The following is a 19412-nucleotide window of genomic DNA, read 5'->3' on the forward strand; positions in this document are numbered from 1 at the left end:
TTCATTATAGGACAATATCCTACATGATGCATTGTAGTGCTGCCACATATGAGTCTGAAGGAGATTCTGAGATGGGTCATCGCACAGACACATCAGGATAAGATAAATCGAATCTCTATAAAGAACTCACAATTATCATGTTAGGAATAGAATTAGGTCGCCAAGATCCATAACAAGGAGATTGAGACTCCATGGAAAGCTGTGAATATGAATAGAAATATGTTCAGAATTGTGACTGCTAAAATTTTACATGTATATAAAAGCTGTGAATATGAATAGAAATATGTTCAGAATTGTGAATGCCAAAATTTTACATGTATATAAAGTAGGAAACAAAGTTGCAGATTGGTTTCTAAATATTATTAGAACTGAAGGTTTTGCAAGGAGAAATAGAACAGTTGGACAAGAAGAGGAAGTGCAAGCAATAAAAGTCATGACAAAAAAAATTTATAAGCATCTGATCAATGATCAACATTATTTAATATGTTAGTTAGCTAGCTAGGTTGATAAAGATCTTGATGATTGATATGATTTTTCCTTACTTTGGCACTGAGACTTGAGCTAAGCCTAGAATTCCCAACATGAAATGTTGAAGGAAAAATAATAATAATCATGGTTGTATTTTCAACTCTCATTTAGTTAAATAAAGTACCTCTAAATTTGTTTAACATCTAAAATTGTCAAGAATATAAAGACATAGATCATGTTTCATAGATAGCTTTCAGTGAAGGGGAAGTTCCTGTATAATGTATATATCTAGGTCAAACTTAGCTTAGATGCAACAACATTCATCAATGGAAGCAGAATGAAAAGTCTTGTATTCAGAACCAACTCTGACTCTAATCACCTGGATCATAAAAGGAGTGATCTAACAAGCTCATCCTCTTACTGAAATCTATAAGCCCAAAGCTAATTTGGAAGAATAGAGAATGGTCTTGAGGGAAACCAAAGAGCTGAAGTCATAATAACACCAAAAGAAAAAACACTGCATCATCTACAAAATGCACTGAGCAAGTACTCAATACTGAAAGGGCTGGTTCATCTAAAAGCCTTCCCTATTCCATGTCATTTCATGCCAGGATTCCAATTTTGAAAGACATATATCACGAGGAGGGAAGAGAAGTGGGAAGCAGTTGTTTTAGCAGTAAAAGCTACATTTTACTGTTCTTTAATATGTGATTGAAGCAAAACACATAGTAAATGGTCATGAAACAGTCCTGCAGATCTCTTCCTTCTGTGAAAGTACTTTGGTTAGAGCTTGTTCTTCCTTGTTCTACTACAAAATTGTTAGAGATTACAAAGAACACATAAAAAACATGAAATTTTGCACTATAAAATCAAGAATTTCACAAGTTGAGGTGTAACAGTGGCATACAGATATTTGAGTATTTAAGAGAGTATAGTCATTAGATTCTGTATACAAGTATATCAGTGGACACAGATATAAACATTTAAGCGGACATCATCTTGATTTATACAAGGGGACATCATCTTTTGGAGTAGACCAAGGATACTCCATTGTCGGATCCCTCGGAAACTTCCTGAAGTTGAGAAATGGTGCCCATAACATCAACCTTGATTCACATTAAAGAGAACTGGTATCAGCATTCATTAGTTGGAATACATGAAATGATTTCTATGATGCCATATGTCTGCTTTGTAGAAAAGTCCCTACCAATTGTGTCATGGTAGAATGTATCAGCTTAAGTATACATTATGGTTTCAAGTATCTAAATTGAGTCAAATGCTTATTTACCATAGAAGAATAATACAAAATTAGACTGAATGCAAACCTTATGATTCTGAACAACCTGAATCTTCAATTTTGATGAAGCTACAGGTAACATATATGATATGTGCTAAAGAGAACTATAGATGCTATAGAAGATTATGAGACAACAAGTATCAGTGGCACGAAGAAAGATAAGAGGAAGACTTACCAAAAAAAAAAGATAAGAGGAAGATCTAAAAAAATTCTGCCAAACACTATAAATTAGTGTTTTCAAGGTTTGTTTCACGATTAATTAGCCACATTTTAGCTCATTTTTCTGTGTCAATTATTTTATTTTTCAAATCTAATTGAAACACCTAAAATAATTTAATTTTTCCTCTGTTGCTGCATTAGCATTTCAGTCGAGTAGATTTCTCATCTTCTATAACTACTACAAAATATTTTCTCTTAATTCATGAACATGACCTTGTGAGTGAGATTGTTGCTGACAAGAAAAGACAACACCACTCCAGCTCAAGTCTTCCTAGGAACTGAGATCAGTCTACTCACCCAGGAAAGAAGATGAACACACACATGAACTGCAGATACGTCTCGAAAAACTTGCGCTTGTACCATCGCAGCCTCAGCCAGTTCATGATGATGGGCTGCAAAACAAAGCAATACACATTTTCACAAACACGAGCGAGTCTGCTCTACATCCGAAAGCAGCAAGTCTTTCTAGACTCACCGGAATCACGAACAGATAAAAGACCGCAACGATTCCTCCCGATATCAATGTCGTCACCAAATCCTCTTCCGTGTTGTTTCCTGTCACTGCCAATGCCGATGGCGCCTCAACCTGAGCCAAAGAAAGCTTCACAGAAGATGGACAGACGGTAGTAAAAGGAGTACCCAAGGGAAGTTGGACTAACTGCTGCCAAAATGGCTCCATACTGGAGAAGCAAAGCGAACTTGTCGAGCTGTGAGCTTTGAGTTTTTGGAGAGACGCATCGAGGAGCCTGTAGCTGGGCAAACACAAAAGAGGTTAATAGCAGCGCTAGATATCGAACCGTGGGAAAGAGGAGGAGGGTGACCTTATTTTTGCGAATGGAGAGTCTGTTCCATTTGAAATTAGGGTGAAAAGATGGTGAGAGTTGCGGCCTGGGAAGGAGGAACGAGGATTGGAGCGTTGGGGGGACGAAGCTCCACGAACTGCTCATCTTCTGAGAGGCTTGAGGTGGGGGAGCCGACCAAATGGATAGCGGTATCCCGAGCATTTTATGGCCATGTGAATTCCACTGATATATCAAGTATTTATGGATGGATATATAACGCCTTCCTCTTCCACATTCAGAAAAATGGAGCATATGTTTTCACTAGTGCTTTAAAAAGAAGGTATATATATATATATATATATATATATATATATATATATATATATATATATATATATATATATATATATATATATACGTAACTTTGAGAATAAAAAAACTATGTGTTCTAATTAATATACGTTATTTGACTATCAATGTGGTTATGTTGATTTCAATTGATATTAATATTTTATTAAAAACTTTTAATTTTTAAAAATTATCATAAAACGCCCCCATCTTCAAAATTTTTCATAGAGAATTTTTTTTCATAAATAATGATTTTACACCTTGTCACCTTTGGTTTTACCACCTTTACATGTTGGTTGCCTCTATATATTGGTTTACGAGTTAGTCTCTTATCAATCAACTCTATTATTATTATTGAACACAGGCACCTCTCGTTATTGTCGATAATCCTCTTTTATCATCATCTATATGCCCCTCTTGGTATCGACTATGGATGAGAAAGTGACTCGTGCACTCTCATCATCGCCCATAGGTAATAAGAAAATATGACAAGGTGTGACCAAAGGTTTGCATTTATTGGTAACCCTCCACCCGATTGTTATCTTTGGTGATGATTAGTCCGAGAAGGATAGAGGTAAAATAAAACTTTCATTCATGAAGTGAATGCTTTGTAAGAATTTTTGTTAACTAAAAATTTTTATTTTAAGAATTCATCCTTATTTTTTATGACTCCTATAAATTTAATTTTACAATATAAAAAAGTCAAATAAGTGATGAGAATAATAAGAGGTATTTGATGTATTTAAAATTTAGTATTTTTTAAAACTTACTAGTGGTCATAGATGATAAAGAATAAAATTTAGTATTTTTGGATTATGACCTTTTTTTCTCGTTTCTCATGTTCCTACGAGGACGGACACATACGAAGAATTTAATAGTTAAAATATATAATATTAAATTTTCAAGGAACAAATATGATATTTCCAAACTTTTTTTCGAAAAGAAAAAGATAATATATTATTTCCAAACTTTTAAGTATAGACATGCGAAACACCAAAAATGTTTATATCATATAGCTAGATTGAATGCATCAACTAAATACGATGTGCAATTAGATAGATTAAATGTTCACGTCAGCAGACTTGAACAATAAAAATGTTTCTATGCTTTATATGATTTTTTTTATCCTAATCTCTTTGGAAATATCAACAGTGTGTTTCTTGCTGGAAATCACAATAACCTAAACAAATAAAAAGCGATACCCTTTTTCCTTGCTAAAGTTACAGTCCTGAAACCGATGATACAGCATCCACCTTGAATGGCTTCAAAAATATTGTTTATATGGCACTTGTGACATAGAATAACAAAAAAAAAAAAAAGAATAAGAGGTCGATATGAACTTTGAACTCTTCCTGTATTACAATTCCTTTAGATATGCCTAAAGTTTAGGCCCATCATATCTGCACGACAAGAAAATTTTAAACACGAGAGACCTGAATCATACAACTGTATGAACAGTTTAATCGATTGCAGAGAGTAAACTAGCACCGTTTTACCACAATAAACATCCATTGCAAGCCTTGTGCACTTATGATGTGTGCATACAAATGGAATTTTCAATATGAGAGACGATGAACACCGTGAATCTTGCTACAATAGGAATCAGTTGCGAGCACAATCTTCTTACGCAGTGGAGAGTGCAGAATTCTCACCAAGTCTTGGGTGTTGAATCAGATGAATTCCATTAGAACACATTTGGACTGATGTTTCTATTTTTACTTCCTGAGATAAAGGCAACCTTGCATGGCATTCAAAAAATGAACAGACCACCATTGCTTACATCTAAAAAACGAGTTATGCACTCAACAAAAATTATGTGAGATATACAAACGCAACTCCTGTTAGAACAAGTAACCAAAAAAATTTGAACTTCAGAAGCAAGAAGTCTAATAATATGTTTAGTTACAGCTTTGAAATCGGAGTGATGCCTTAAGTTAGCATCCCTATATAGAAAGATTTGGAATGGAACAGCATCTACTAAAAACTTGGAAAGTCACCCTTGATCAAGTTTTGCCTTGTCCTAGAAAAGTTATATATATTACGAGAGTAAAAGAAAGGCCAGCCTACTTTGATACAACTAAACTTAATAAAAACCATAAAATGAAAAAAAAAAAAAAAAAAAAAAAAACTTTGACAAACTTCATGATTTTACTAAGACCTGCAAAAATCATGAAATTTTGCAAGTTTCATGCTTTCGTAATACAAGAATCTGTTCTCAAAGCATCAAAATCTAAGAAGATAATAGATGTGTTATCCTTTGTTCTTAAGGTTCTAGCTTCACTCAACACATTGTTTGCTATCATATCTGCCGAGTTTTGATCATCATTATTGCTTTTCTGTTTCATCTGTGAAATACAAGTTAAAAGTGATCAGTAAGGACTAAGAAACCTGAAAAATATACTAATTAAAGAGAAATGTTAAAGATCTACATGCCTGAAGGACAAACTGCACTGCCTTTTTCATGCTGATAACATCCCACAGTCCATCACTATAAAAAAAAATATATATGCATAAAAGTTATATGGAAGTCAACAAAGATCAAGAGAAATATTTATTTTATGTGTTAGTAGAAGTAAGGTAGACTACCTTGCCATCAAAGCAAATGCTGTGCATGAATTCTCAATTGCCACAACCTGGCTTATGTACGGCTCTGAACTGAAGTGGTCATCTTGTTCTTTCAGAAACTTGTCACCAAGCATTCGGCTGATGTTTAATCCTGTAAGAACAGAAAATAGTTAAATATAAAATTCATATATATAAGCTGGCCCTTCAATAGTTTTCTGCCGGATACCATGCTACAAGGAATCTTTGCAACTGGTGCATTACATAAGAGTATCACGGAATTACCACAAAGGCGTGTTTCACTTTCTTTTAATGGTTTTCCTAATTTGGCAAAGCGAGCACGTTCAGTTGTACTAGTTACCCTATGATCCTCTGTCATAGGGATAAGCTTTCCATTAACACTGCAATGAAGACAACATTTAGGCAATCAATGAAAACAAGGTAAAGATACATTGGCAAAATTGCAGATAGAAACTTTGAAAAGTTCCTATGAATTGGTTTGAAATAATCTCCTTAAATTATTTATTGTATATTTTAATTAATAAAAGTAAGATTGGCACAATGGTTTCCGTGATTGTAATTAATAAAAGTAATGGTTCAAGTCATGGAAACGGTCAGTCTATATATTTAGAGGGAAGACTAACATATTGAACCACTTGACATCCTCCATTAAGGTGAGCCTCGTATATATTTTGATTAATAAATACTTTGGAGAGATACCTGAGACGTGGTCTCATGTATACATACAACACAACATATGCAAAAAATTGATATCATGACAATTTCAGCCAAACAGGAAGACAAACAGAAAGATTGTTGTTACCATCCAGAACCAACCCATCCTAGTTCTACGCCAGGTAAAGTTCCCAATCAACAAGGGCCCATGACTACTCATCAAGTTTGTGATTATTTAAACATGAAACTACAACAATAAAAATGAGCTGCAGTACCCCAATTATTTGAGTTGGCTACACATCTCTCACTAAGTTACATACAATGCAATATCATTAGTTAAAGTAAGAGACTTAAATCTTTACTTAAAATTTTAAATAAGATTTTCTTAAGTCTACCTGTACCTCTCTCCATATCACTAATCCTAATTGTATCATCTCTTATAACTATATGTCTATACTGTTTTAAACAAATTTTCTTCATTTTTTTCTTATCAAAGTTACACCTAATTATTTAAAAATGAAAATATTTTTTTAATATTTCCTAATTGCCTCAAAAATCCATCTCAACAGTATGATCTGAATGACATGCTTTTTATACATGTTGCTTCGTAGCCTCCTAATACTCAGATCCAAAAGCATAGCTAGTTCATCTTATAGAATTTTCTTTTGAATCTAATAGGTACTTAGTAATCATACAAAGCTCTTAACATCTCCCTTCACTTTAACCATCCAATTCTTAAAGAACAATACTTTCGTTAAACGCTCCATCATGTTGATTGTAAGATACTTAAAACTTTTAGGACTTTTAGGTACTAGTACTTTTTGTTCATCCAACTTAACAATATCCACAGGACTTCTCTTAAACCAAATCCTTGATTCTTCTCTTAATATTACTAAATTACATTTCATACATACAATATTAATCCTACTTAATCTAAATCCTTTAATTTCCAACATTTATCTAGTTAGTTTTTCTCTTATACTATATCCTCAATTAATCTCTTAATATTACTAATATTACTAAAATTAAATCTCCTAAATACAATCTTAGTCGTACTTAATCTAAAATTTTATTTTCCAACATATATCTCCATGACTCAAGTTTAGTATTTGCTCCATTCAAACTCTCATCAACTAATATCACTTGCATATAAAATATACCGAGGTGTATATTATACATGACTATTAAGTTCTTTCATTACAAAAGTAAAATGCTAAGGATTTATCTTTGATGTCATCTTAATACTAATAGGAACTCACTAGACATCTTTGACGTAACACTAGTGACTACAGTAACATACATAATATATCTCTTACAACATGTAATTAGTGGATATACTCAAGGTTCAACAATTTTGTGTACTGGTACTATACCAATCATGGTTCAGAAGGGTATGATACTGTTGTACTGAGTGTCCGTACACCAATACGCAATGAGTTTTGGATAAAAGAATGAAAAACACTAAACCAATCATGGTTTTGTGTACTGGTACTATACCAATCATGGTTCAGAAGGGTATGATACTGTTGTACTGAGTGTCCGTACACCAATACGCAATGAGTTTTGGATAAAAGAATGAAAAACAAAAAAAATGAAACTTCCCACGGGGGGAAGTACCCAGTATAGGGCCTGTACCATCTTGTACTGTCTGGTACAGGCCCTAAACCAGGCATACTCAGATGACAGTTGTATCTAAGTATATTTTAACCAACTCTTCGAACAAAAATCATGACATTTAGTGTAAAGATTCAGCACTCAGCAGAATGGATTTTAATCATCATAAAACAAGCAATCTATACAAGTCATGTTGCATTGGCACTTTAGCTTAGTGGTGCCCTAGAGACGATGATTTTTCCTAAAGCAAGGATTGTCCTTCCCTGCTCCTAGACTTTTCTCCAGGTCTACTAGAATTTTGGTAAGTTTCTCTCTGTTTAGTTAAGCAAAAACCAGCCGATAAAGTTCCCTCATTTCATGTGGATAAATTTCTAAAGCATGATGGTAATGTATCCTCGAAAGACATGCTGTTAGATGACCCATGTGAATTCATGTGGCAAAATGCATGTAAGCAATAGGTATGTCATGAACAAAGTGATACGTACATAAATGATATATTGTACTTCTTGAACAAATTATCATCTATTAAATTATCACAAAAATAATAGAATCATAGAATTACCAACAATTTACATAGATACATTAAAAGAAGCATACTTCATAACACAAGCTGAATCACCCAAGTTTGCGCACTGTGCGAAGAGTTTTCTATTATTGTCAAACCAAATCAAAAGAAGCGTTGCAGTACAACCCTGAAAAGATTTAAATTATAATGATGAAATGAAACTGGTTTTATTTTCTAAAGTAAACGCCTAGCAAGTATACAAGATAACTTTATCCCAAAGTTGTTTGTATTGACTTTGTATTTACAGAGTGCAAAAAACTGAGAACTACTATCAGAAGTCAACATTGAAAGTAGGTTTCACCATTTCATCCATCCAAGGAAAACAAATTAAAGTATCCATTTGATATCATGTACGTACTTATGTTCATCAACAAATTGACATTGCTATTCCCGGATTGCAAAGAGCTGAAAACTAATTGCAGCACTTGACAGTGTTAATAGGTTTCCACCATCCAAGGAAAGCAAATCAAAGCACCCATTTGTCATAGCTACTTATATCCATTGAAAAACACAGTATAGTAATTATTATTTGTAAATGCTAACTGCTTTACATGTTTCAACATCCAATTTTGAAAAAGTAAAAAAAGTCAAAAGGTTAGCAAATGTGCAAATAAAAAAAAAAGTAGCTAGTAAATTTTCTCTCTGATATATAGGATGATCCCACCCCTTCATTAAATGTTTGGTGCATATACAGACAATGTACTCTGTTCCAATATTATACACTTTGGTTTGCCATTTGCTATAGCATTTCTCGAAAAAGATGAAATAGCAGGATTATCATGCTTGATGCCCTAGTGTCACTATACTATTTTCCATGTCACCCGTTCAACACCAATATCATAGAGAAATTTTACCAGAACACTATATTTCTTTTAAATCTTTCATGGCAATACGAGATGGAAGACAATAAACAAAGCACAAGAGATGAAGTTATGACTAACTTAGACATTTTAATTTTTAAGAGCATTGATTTACTTAAATTAAACCAGTCATGTGAATATTTAAAAATAATTGCATCTTCATATTTACAATAAGTCACATTTACTCATCATTAACAACTCATGAATATGAACTTCATAAGGAAGGAAAGAACCTCGTACTCATGACTCATGTCAGCTTCAGTCCGAGCATAAGCATCTCGCAGAATATCTGAAGCATCACAAAGGGATAAAACATTTGATCTCCTTTCAGGACGAGATAAAATAGAAGCCACATTGTCAGGTAGCATCCTGGAGACAAGAAAATAATCATCTGTCATGCACAAAATGGGAATAAATAACTGCATGTTGCAGAGATGAAAAGACCAGACACTCTATCATCAAGAGTAAATTATCATATTACTTCGACACTCTGCCTTTCAGCAGAAGAAAAAGGTTCGACATCAATGCCGAAATGAAAACTATGCACTGTGTACACATGAGATCAATATACTATCTGCCTAAAATATTAGTATTTGTTAGAGAATTCGAAAGAGAAATGCAGAAATGATAGATACCTTTTATTGGCTGTCATTAATGTATTTACACACAGTTTCTGGCAAAACAATGGTAAAATGTTATTGACATCAGAATCCATGTTGTGCCAAGAGTGTGCTACCACACGCTTATACATATTGCTAACTTAAGCCAGTCAGCACAGGTCCAATCCATGCTATTCTAGTTAACAAGTACTCTTGTTTAGAGACAAGGTTTAGGTCATAGAGGTCTAGCTTCCTTTTCCTATTTTCCAGGCACTTGTACAGTAATTCATAAAAGATTTTAGGGGTTGATTGAGACTAGGATCACCTTGATACAAGTGATATTTCACATACTGGTTCATGGCCAGCCCAATACAAGTAGTGTATCAGTTGGAAACAGCATGCTACATAAAAATGGTATCCACACATGTAGGTCATGCCTTCCCATCCCTCCTTTTATCGATGCCTTCAAGCAAAAACCCTAATCACACTGCCTTTGCCCGATGAAGCTCCAATCACACAAGAAGTAAAAGAATGTAAAGAGTTTCAAATGGTTTTAAACTTTTAATTGAAACTTACATATAGGAGATACCCCATTACTGAAAATAAATTACCATGGTATAAGAGTTAGTATAGATAAAACCAAAATGATGTAAGGTCCCAATTATTTGACGTCAGATAAAAAAATCTACTACCATTGAGCCATGTCACTGGTCATTAGATATTTTTGTATCCTCTAATAAAGTCTTATACATGTTTCTCTACCTATCCTTATGCCACAAATTTGAGAAGGCATTCTATCTAACTAGTTCATCTATTGGTCTTCTTTGGTCTTTTCATCCACCTTATATGATATTAATTCATTTTATTTATAAACGCAACTATCACTAATTTTTCAATAATGAAAATGTTTTTTGTTCTATCTTTTCTATTAACTCAACTCATCCATTATCCTAATCTGCACGATCTTAACATTTTGTATATCGTTTACTATGTCAATGGTGCACAGGCACACAGAACGTACGCCACTCTGAACACCCCTTGTCGATTTTAACAATACTGCTTCAATTCTAAGAGCAATATTATCATGATTTTTCCTCCACTTTCTAAATACCAGACACCTAAAGGTTTTGTTCTCTCACCCATTTATTTTAAATTATACGGCCTTTGACCTTTCTCATGAAGTTGTTAAAAGTTGCACGTCATGTATCCATTCTTAGTCTGTCTTGAAACCTTAGTTTTGCATAATTAGTTGTATTCCAAACATGAACAAGCTGGAGAGTCCAACAAATGTGATTAATCCTCAAGATCCAGAATACCAATGGCGCTACATAAAGCATAAACCACCTTGACAAAAACATGAGACGAAAACAGAGCCCGTTAATATCATTATGTTATTACATTAATGACAGCCAATAAGTATATCTTACACAAAATCTAGAGAAAATGAGAGTCAACCAATGTAATTCTTTTCAAGTTATCAAAAAGGATCAAATGAAAACAAGCAATACAGACTGCAGACAAAAAAATCACAAACAATGCACATGATTGACCAAATATTGACAAACTATCTTGCAAGCGCATGATTGACCATGATAATCTAGCATATAACTACATGTGGCATATCACATGAAACTAGGATATTCAAGTACTCCATGGGTGCACTATACCAACTATGCCAAAAATGAGATAACATACTGGCTTGCAGCTTTGGCAGCTCCAGCTCCACCATGCCCATCACAAATACCAAAAATGCCAAACTGACACAGGAACAACTTATTAGAAGTTTAGAATGATCATGGAATAAATTGCACAATGTTGGGTAAGACAAAACCTGTTCAACACCAGGAAGGGGACACTGGCAGAAACTTATATCTTCCATTGGAAGCACTTTTCCTCCTCGACGTGCAGACATTGGATCACAAACCATACCAACTCCACAAGGTATATGATGTTCAAAATATTGTGAAAGCTTAACCTAAAGCAGATGAAATTAATAGATAAAACAAATTATATTAAGGATTTATAAACAAAGTCAATGACAGAGAATTTCTTATACAAAACTTCAACTCAAATGAAGCAAGGACTCCTATTTCCACCATAAAATTTTCAAATAAATAAGTGATAGAGCAAACAAAAGAATGGTCGCAAATTTCAATAAGTTTCAGTTATGCCATCTTTGGTTAATATGGCGCCACCAAGGTTCCCAGCCATGCTGATGTTGTATCAATACCCTTTTCAATATTCTTACTTTATGGCAGCCAGCAACGGTGCCACCAAGGTTCCCAGCCATGCTGAAGTTGTAACTATACCCTTTTGCATATTCTTACTTTATGGCAGCTGGCAAGAACAAAATATCACAATGTGTCAACACTATACTTAAACAAGGCCAGTAGAATTTTCCTGGATGGAAGCCTAAGTTAATATCCAGTACAATATAGTGATTGTACTATACCCTTACATGCATGCTTCTCTCTCTCCCTCTGTCTTGCATGTGTTCGCGTTGATTGCTGCCTATCACCTGCGTCCACCAGCCACATCCGTTGTTACCCCAACCCTATCCAAATTCTCCTATTCCTCCTCCTCTTCTGCCATTGCAACCTTCTCTTATTCTCTGCCTCCACCTCTCTTCTTCTCTACCATCACCTCATCCTCTTCTTCTATGTCACCTCCTACCTCCCTCTTCTTCTCCATCTCTTCTCTTTCCTTCTTTGTGCCAGGGTGTTCCGGCATACCAACATATGTCGGTATTTCCAGAATGTATTGAACCCTACCAATCTGGCAATGGACCAACACACATCCAATACCCAAAATTGAAAACCATGATTTCAACTAAAATTCAACACAACATGAAAGAGGTGCATGCGTTATAAATTTTCACCATTTTGACTAATACTATGCATAAACCAATTCATAACCATCTAAAAACAAACAAAAGATACAAACTAAAGTAAAAGAGCAAGCCTACCCACACATTCCTCCTAAGCTGCATTTGTCCTACATCATTTTGTGGCATTTCAATCTAACTTCATTTCATATGATCACAACCTTCTATAAATAAATCTTTGAGAAAACGTTACAAGGTTTGTCAATAAGTTCAAGTAAAAAATAAATGTAGACCTATCAAGCTCAAATTTGTAAATATAACAGTTCTTAAATAACCATCAATAATAGAATAAAAAGAAAACAAAGAAAATATCATTCAAACTCACAGAAATTTTAGAAGAAGTGCCAAGGGTGATAATATCTTCATCTGCAAGCTGAACAGGCTCACTCCAATTTCTAGATCCATAATCTGGGTGGTGAATTGCCAAAGAGTTCAAATATGTTCCGTTCAAGCTACCCATGTCCACCAGTTCCCATTTTAGACTCTGTACCAACAATTGCAAAGAATGCTAAACCAGGACCTAGTTGCAACTCAATGACATGATGTGTAAGCCACAAACAATAGGAATAATGTAAAAGAAAAGCTAACCAGAGGAAAAGAAATGTGAAATAAGTTATATACATCAATGAAAGAACTACTTATTGTTATGTTATGTCTCTCCCAATTATAATTACATTTTTATTAGGTCTCCCAAGTATCAGAAAGCAACCTAATAATTTCCGTAAGTTTTACTTATCCTGAATAAAACTAATCCTTAAAGGACTTGAAAGCATTTTCCTACAAAGATCAGCTCAATCACCTACAGCACATGCACAGGGCAAAAAATGAAAGGAAGTCTTAAAGTAGGAAACTTTGTATAAAAGGCTTACGTTCACATTCCAATTTATATTTGCATGTTTCCCTGAAACCTCTGAATCCTTTAACAGTAAATCACTTGGAGAAACCCTTCCAAGTGTTAGGGGAAGCACAGAAGTGCTTGCTGACTCCCTGGAGCAACAAAGCCCACGAGAAGGACCAGCTATGACTTCCAAGGTCAAGCTGCTTCCTGCACTTCTAAAAGAAAGATTGGATTAAGTAAATTCTAGAAACTTATTAAAGAAAGCAAATATATGTAGCTAATAATTCAAACATATGATGGTTAAACAGTACGCAGAATTTTTTTATCAGTGAAAGAAGAAACTGGACTTCTAGGCTTCTCATTAATGATTCTAATATCAAAATTAGAATCCTCTCTGATATGTTTTTTGTCATCAATTGGCCAGCTTGATGTCACCGAACGCTTAAGTGTATGACCAACTTCAATATCTTGAGAAGCATCGTAAGAAACATCCAGTACCAAACTATCGCCTGTAATGACAAAATCTTTTGAGATTTATTGAGAAGAAGACAATTCATAATAGAAAAATAAGCATTATGATATAAAAATAATTTACTTTGTGAAGCACAAAAATCGGCTGATTGGACCTGCTCTTTACTAACAAGTCCCTGCTTTTTTGACCAAGTGGTATTTTCATTAATTTGAATTCGTGAAGCCTCAAGAAAAATTTCAGGCATATCATAGCTTTGACCAGAGTTACCATCCACATTATCAGAAAGAAGAGGTCTCACAAGATTATCAGCCTGAAAAGAAAGAACCAGGAATTAAACAGCATGTTCTAAATTAAAACAAAATTCTAACTCAGCCATTACGTTAAACCTAACATAAAATTATAATATAATGACTCATGGTTTGCAATACCGTACCATACCGTTCGGTACAGGCGGTATGTACCGATCCGATAGAGGACCAATACGGGCAGTATATTGGTACATGTACCATGTGTCGATACGCTTGGTACAGCTCAATATGTACCGTACCAACAGCTGATTGGTACACCAGTACGGTACGGTATTCAGAACCTTGTAATAACTTTCAAACAAGAAAACAACTATTGAGAGAAATGAATCTAATTAGAAAAGTTGATCATGCTTAAAATAATTTGGGAATTTTGGTTTATGACATCATGCAGATTTTTGTTTACCAAGAGAAGGAAGGGTTAATTACAAAATGAACAAGTCAAAGAAAAACAAAAAACAAGTTGTTACCAAAGTTGCACTAGAATCAAAGACAGTGTACTCTTGAAATCCCAGCTCTAAATGAATATTGTTTTGTATTCCACATAGTAATGTAGAAATTCTCATGAAGATAGTATCTATCTTCTTGTTGCTCCTACAATCTCAGACTCAAATGGCTCCAATTAAAAAATACATAACTATTTAACAGACTTAATAGTTCCAAATTTTTATCCACCAGGCAAACAACCAGTGATTTAAGCATATGAAGAAATGATACATAAGTGTTTTACTTGATCAAAAGCTGAATCCATGATATAACCAAAAGCAGAAGCTAATTGTGGTTGGCCAAAGTAACTACTAGAAAGTGGCAGGAAGTGACCAACACCGAGTATTCAGTCCTTTCAATATCTCAATCATCCTTCTACATACCAAGCAACCCTAAATCGCCTGGAACATACCAGTCCACTTTCAAAACAGAACAACCCACCCCGGGTAAGCGCTGTGAACCAAGCTTACCACTGAGTTCATTTTTAAAATTTATTCATTGTATTTTTGAAACCTTAAAACCTAACCCACATCATCCCAATGTAGGTCTCTCTCTATCTTTGTGCGATCTGCCAGCACTTGTTGTTCGTCACACTGCCTCCAACCCCTCTCTACCATCCCCAACCCAATCCGCTGCCTCGAGCCCCCACCCACTACTCCATGCCCCAGTTCAGTACCCCTCTCGTCCCTCCTCCTCTCTGCCTCCTCCACTCCCCTCCTCACCCTCCTCTTCTCCACCTCCTCCTCCTCCTCCTCTTCATCCTAGGTCTAACCCAAGCACGATTTGGACATAACCATTTCCCTTTACAAATTAAGAATTTTAATTCCACATATCAAATTTCAAACTTCAAAATTTAACAGCTGATCATAGTTCCCAAGTAAAATATTTATAAATCTTATAAAAACATAAATAACATCAAACTCATCCATAAATTATTTATTCATGATGTACATTTGCATAATAATTAAGTGGAAAATAGTAAATCAATGATATTACAATTTGAAGCATGGAAACACATACATTATAATAAAATTTATGAATAATCATTGAAAAAATAATCAAAAATATAAATTAATAAAATACTATCAACATCAATTAATAAATTCAACGTGATACCCAAAGTCTAAAGCATAACATCATGTACATAATCTAAATTCACAATTGACAAAATATAATTTCATTATTCAAGATATTACTGTGCAGATGAATTTTAAAATAATACAAACCATATATTAATAATATACTATCAACATCAATTAATAAATTCAAAGTAATGTCCAAATTATTGTAAACTATAACACCATTTGCTTAATTTAGTTTCCTTTTTAAATTAAGATTAGATTCATGATTAGTAAAATATAATATCTAGTCTCAATAAAAATTCATGGTTTTCTTACATGCATAGGAAACACAATTAACATGTTAACATATCAAATAATTATATTTATTTTTATATATAAATATCAAAGAAACCGATTTAATTCTTTAAGATGATCCCACCCTTTCCCTTTTTCCCTTTAATCCAACTCCCTTGATTGATAGGAAAAACGAAAGAATGAGGCAGCATACCAGGTTATCAAGGGATTAAGAGATAACTCTAAAATAATCCATAATTAACCTTTTAGTAGGTTTAATTTCATTCCTGTGGTGTATCTTCCAATAATCCAAAGAAAAGCTTAGGATTTTAAATAAGTAACATATTAAAAACTTGACCTGAGCACCACTAGAGATTCTAAGGATCTCTCCATTGAAGATGATTGTTTATGTCTTATCATCAATCAAGGTTCATCGTACCATGATACATACCGATCCAATAGGGGATCAGTATAGACGATACATACCAATCTGCTAGTACATCGGCATATACCGTACCAATCATGGGTTCGCCTTACCAGTCTGTATTGATATACTGACCAACTGTCAATACGTACCAAGCTATACTAAACATACCATACCGACTCATGATACATGAAGGTGTACTAATGTACTATTGCCCATATCAATCTCTTATCGGACTAATACGTACCACCCATACCAAGCGATGTGATTCAGCACGACGAACCTAAGTACTAACAGTCGGTCGGTATACAGATGGAGACCAATAAGGCGAACCATGCAATCACTTACCAAACATAGAGAAACCCTTCAAATTCAAACATTGAAATAGATGGAAGAACATACCAAACACTGAAAAAGCAAAGCAGCATTGTCGAATCAAAATTATAATAAAATAAACCAGTAAAAAGACTATAGGGGACGGTAGCATACATTACAATGCAAAATGGGTATTAGGGATTATAAGCACATCCGAGAGCTCAGTGTCAAGGTAACCAACAATAACAGATCAGAAATTCAACGACGCTAGCAAAAGGATCAGACTACAACCAATTGCCCCAAAGGGCCCGACCTGAACTCCACAAGATTGAAGAAAAGGAAGGGCAAGCTGATCTAACCTTGACGGCAGACGCAGGGAGACGGGGGGAGGATACCGAGGTGGAGGGAGACAGGAAGAAGCGCCAGGGGCGGCAGACCAAGATGAAAAGGAGGAGGAGGAAGAGGAACATGAGGATGAAGACGCCTGCGAGGCTCGCTGCCATCTCCGACCTCATCGACGACACGGTGGTCGGGTTAGTGGCGTTGGTAGCGGTGGTCATCGTCAGCATTCCCATTGACCACTCATCCCCCGAGAACAAGAGAGGGGGCGAGAAGGGCGCTATGAAACTATGGCATCCCCCATCTCTTCTCGCCGCTCAGCTCGGATCGATCGTTCCCCTCCGCCCACTTCCACCCCTCTCTCTTCCTCTTTTGGCTATTATATCTTCGCACGTGGGTGTACTTTGCGGACGCCCGCAGTAATACTATTATAGGTGGCATGTCACTCGTACGAAGATGGGTAATTGTATGGATGAGCGACTTCCGTGCCTCGTTTGCTTAGTTTGGAAGCCAATAGAACCCCATTAATTCCAAACTTTCTTCGACACCTCTTCTTACCTGTTTCTCACCTAACCGATCTAATCTTTGTTTTCAACTCGGTTTTCAAAACAAAAATTAAACTAAGGGTAGAATAAAAACTGATTTCATATCGATTCTAATAGGGCAAGTTATGTATACCTTGCAGTAGCTATCTTTTAACATCTCAATTTTTATATTTTAAAAGATATAATAATATCTTATAGTTACGAAAATAAAATATCTAAGTCTATTTATCGTCGTCAATTTTACCAATAAAAACTAAAATAAAAGATAAAAAATATTTTTAATGTTCCAATTAGTAGTGATAGAAGACATCGATGATGATAGATGACGGCACCGCTAGAGCCGCGGGTGGTTGTTGATAAGGAGAGCGATGACAAGAGCTGATGGTTGTTATGTATCTACATTGATGGATGATGTCTATGGTGGCGAACAATGGGTGTCGTTAGGACCACGGGTGGTTATTGTGAATGAGGACAGCGACGATGAAAGATGATAGCTGCTCTACATCTATGTCAATGTTGATGTAGTTGTTGAGCAATATCGTTTTGCATCTTTGTCGATGTTGACATAATTCATGAACGACATCACTCGACAATTGCATCGACGACCCTTTTATTACTTAGTAATTATATCGACATCGACACGAATATAAAGTAACAAAATGATTGCTCAACAATTGCATCGGCATCAACGTAAATATAAAGTGGCTCTCACCTTTTGTCACCACTCTCGCCATCCATAATAGCTACCAATAAATCACGATAATTGTCGTCCACCACTACTAATTTGAATGTTAAAATTATCATTTTATTTTTTTATTTTTTCAAATTTTTGTTAGTAAAATTAACTTTGTTAGCTTAAATTGACATATATGTTTCACTTTTATAACGATAAGGATTCCAATATAACTTTTAAAAATATAAAGATTGTGATACTAAAATTAACTAACTATAGTGGCTAATATATAATTAGCCCATTTTAATATCATTAAAATATTGAATTATTGTACCGAGAAATATCGTTTGATGGTGTCATGAGTACCATCAACCGATGAGTCAGCACGGTTGATCTATTATCGAAGGTGTAGGCTCATCCAAGTACCTCTTCTGGCGATATGGGAGACTTGATGAGGTGAGTTCGCATGGGTAACCCAATCCGAAAGTTGTTCTATCGGCAATGACCTGTTTTGGGATGGCCGAGTAAGCTTACTAGGATCTTCTTGGTTGTAAGGTTCCTCCCTGGAGGCTGGGAGTCATTAAGGTGTCTTGGGGTTGAGGGTTACCTTGTGATTACGAGGCTACGCCCTAATAACAAGGTCGTCTCCCATCTGTCAATGGTCGTAAATGAGGTCGACGTTGGGGGTTGCTCGGTGTGGCCCCTCAAATTCTTAAGTCAATGAAATGGAAAAGATAACAGTGTAAGCTATATGACTAAGTCAGTGTGTAGAGAGTCTCCTCTTTCA

At 35.0% G+C, this 19412-nt stretch overlaps 2 protein-coding genes across 5 annotated transcripts; both read right to left on the bottom strand.

Annotated features, from left to right (window-relative positions):
• Positions 1-1308: 1308 nt before the first annotated feature.
• On the bottom strand, positions 1309-2990 carry LOC135679879 (NAD(P)H-quinone oxidoreductase subunit L, chloroplastic-like). 2 transcript variants are annotated; one of them, XM_065193863.1, is made up of 5 exons: positions 2806-2990; positions 2644-2736; positions 2460-2570; positions 2282-2376; positions 1309-1574 (listed from the first exon to the last, which is right to left on the bottom strand). In XM_065193863.1, exons 1-5 carry the CDS (start codon positions 2986-2988, stop codon positions 1463-1465), a joined length of 594 nt encoding a protein of 197 aa, XP_065049935.1. In that variant the 5' UTR covers positions 2989-2990; the 3' UTR covers positions 1309-1462. The 2 variants fall into 2 exon arrangements, with proteins under 2 accessions (XP_065049935.1, XP_065049936.1); XM_065193864.1 differs by having other exon boundaries at positions 2644-2730; positions 2806-2986.
• Positions 2991-4449: 1459 nt separating this feature from the next.
• On the bottom strand, positions 4450-17785 carry LOC135678426 (protein phosphatase 2C 70-like). Of its 3 annotated transcripts, none has more exons than XM_065191241.1 (13): positions 17428-17785; positions 14307-14493; positions 14059-14235; positions 13743-13918; positions 13199-13357; positions 11821-11964; positions 11685-11746; positions 9624-9759; positions 8563-8657; positions 5962-6077; positions 5701-5830; positions 5548-5602; positions 4450-5459 (listed from the first exon to the last, which is right to left on the bottom strand). In XM_065191241.1, exons 1-13 carry the CDS (start codon positions 17641-17643, stop codon positions 5301-5303), a joined length of 1812 nt encoding a protein of 603 aa, XP_065047313.1. In that variant the 5' UTR covers positions 17644-17785; the 3' UTR covers positions 4450-5300. The 3 variants fall into 3 exon arrangements, with proteins under 3 accessions (XP_065047313.1, XP_065047312.1, XP_065047311.1); XM_065191240.1 differs by having other exon boundaries at positions 14023-14220; positions 17428-17784; XM_065191239.1 differs by having other exon boundaries at positions 14023-14235; positions 17428-17784.
• Between the last annotated feature and the right edge of the window lie 1627 nt (positions 17786-19412).

Source organism: Musa acuminata, chromosome BXJ1-7, assembly GCF_036884655.1.
Source record: "Musa acuminata AAA Group cultivar baxijiao chromosome BXJ1-7, Cavendish_Baxijiao_AAA, whole genome shotgun sequence".
Taxonomy (NCBI): Eukaryota; Viridiplantae; Streptophyta; class Magnoliopsida; order Zingiberales; family Musaceae; genus Musa; species Musa acuminata.